The following is a 1,057-nucleotide window of genomic DNA, read 5'->3' as shown; positions in this document are numbered from 1 at the left end:
GGGAGAGTCAGGGCTCTCAGGGGAGCAGAGGCGACTCCCGGAGGTGGGGACTGAGGACCAGGAGGGACAGGACTGGCCCTGTGAGCCTGTCACCGCATGGCCTGTTCCCTGCTGTCCTCTCCTGGCACCTCAGTGGTGGGGACAGGACATCTCTATGCACAGCAGGTCAGTGTGCTGTGGCCAGTGTGCAGGGGCCTTTCGGGGGCTTCTTGGAAGACCTATCTGGGGGCCCGGCTCCGTGTCTCTGGCTGTGCCCTGCATTGCCCATGTCTCATCATGAGGTCGTGTAGGGCAGCTCTCTCCAGGCGCCAAGTCATCAGTGACCATGGTCCAGGAGGACCCAGGGGACCCCTCGGTGGTGCATTTTTGTATGTGTGGAAGAGAATGTGATGTGGGGTGCTCAGAGAATAATGAGACAATATGGGGCCTCCAGGGGATCCCTCCCTTCATCCCTGCCAGGGTTTTGACTGGTTTCTTCAGTGCTTACTGTGTGAGGGGGGTGAGGTTGCTGGAATTTTCTATCTTGGAGCACTGAGTGGACAGTGTCACCTGTGCCAGGCCAGAGGGATCTGACCTGGACACGGGGATGAGGAGCCCAGGGAGTTCTAGTGTGAAGTTTCTTCAGAGACACCTGGGACTGGTGAAGGGTCCTATTCCAGGGGAGGCCACACTGTGACAGAGTCACCTCCTCCTTGGGGCGCCCCAGGAATGTGGGTAACCTGAGGAGTTGTGGTGAGCTGGGGAGTTGAGGCCTTGCAAAGGGAGCTCCAAGCAGGAGGCCCCTGCCCCACCCTGCACCTGCTCCTGGCTGTGCTCTGTGCTCTGAGTCTCCTATGCCTCCTGCTGTCCTGGGCCCCTGGGTCGGGACCACGCCCCAGTGGACCCGCCCTGCCCCCTCCTGCCCCTGCAGGGTTTGTGTCTGGGCTCACACCTGCTCCCCTCACTGTGTGTCTCTCACAGTAATACACGGCCGTGTCCTCGGGCTTCAGGCTGTTCATCTGCAGATACAGCGAGTTCTTGCCGTTGTCTCTGGAGATGGTGAATCGGCCCTTCACGG

General features: G+C 60.4%; 1 gene segment (V, D, J or C); it reads right to left on the bottom strand.

The window, feature by feature from the left end:
• LOC101623157 overlaps nucleotides 1–1,057 on the bottom strand; it is a 25,680-nt gene that overhangs the window by 575 nt on the left and 24,048 nt on the right. Inside the window, 1 exon segment of the V gene segment in view lies at nucleotides 945–1,049. Within this exon segment, the coding sequence occupies nucleotides 945–1,049 (105 nt within the window).

This window comes from Condylura cristata, unplaced genomic scaffold (genome assembly GCF_000260355.1).
Source record: "Condylura cristata isolate star-nosed mole 26May11 unplaced genomic scaffold, ConCri1.0 scaffold00095, whole genome shotgun sequence".
In the NCBI taxonomy this organism is placed as follows: Eukaryota; Metazoa; Chordata; class Mammalia; order Eulipotyphla; family Talpidae; genus Condylura; species Condylura cristata.
Note: the sequence above shows the minus strand (reverse complement) of the source record. Positions and strands in the feature narration are given on the sequence as shown.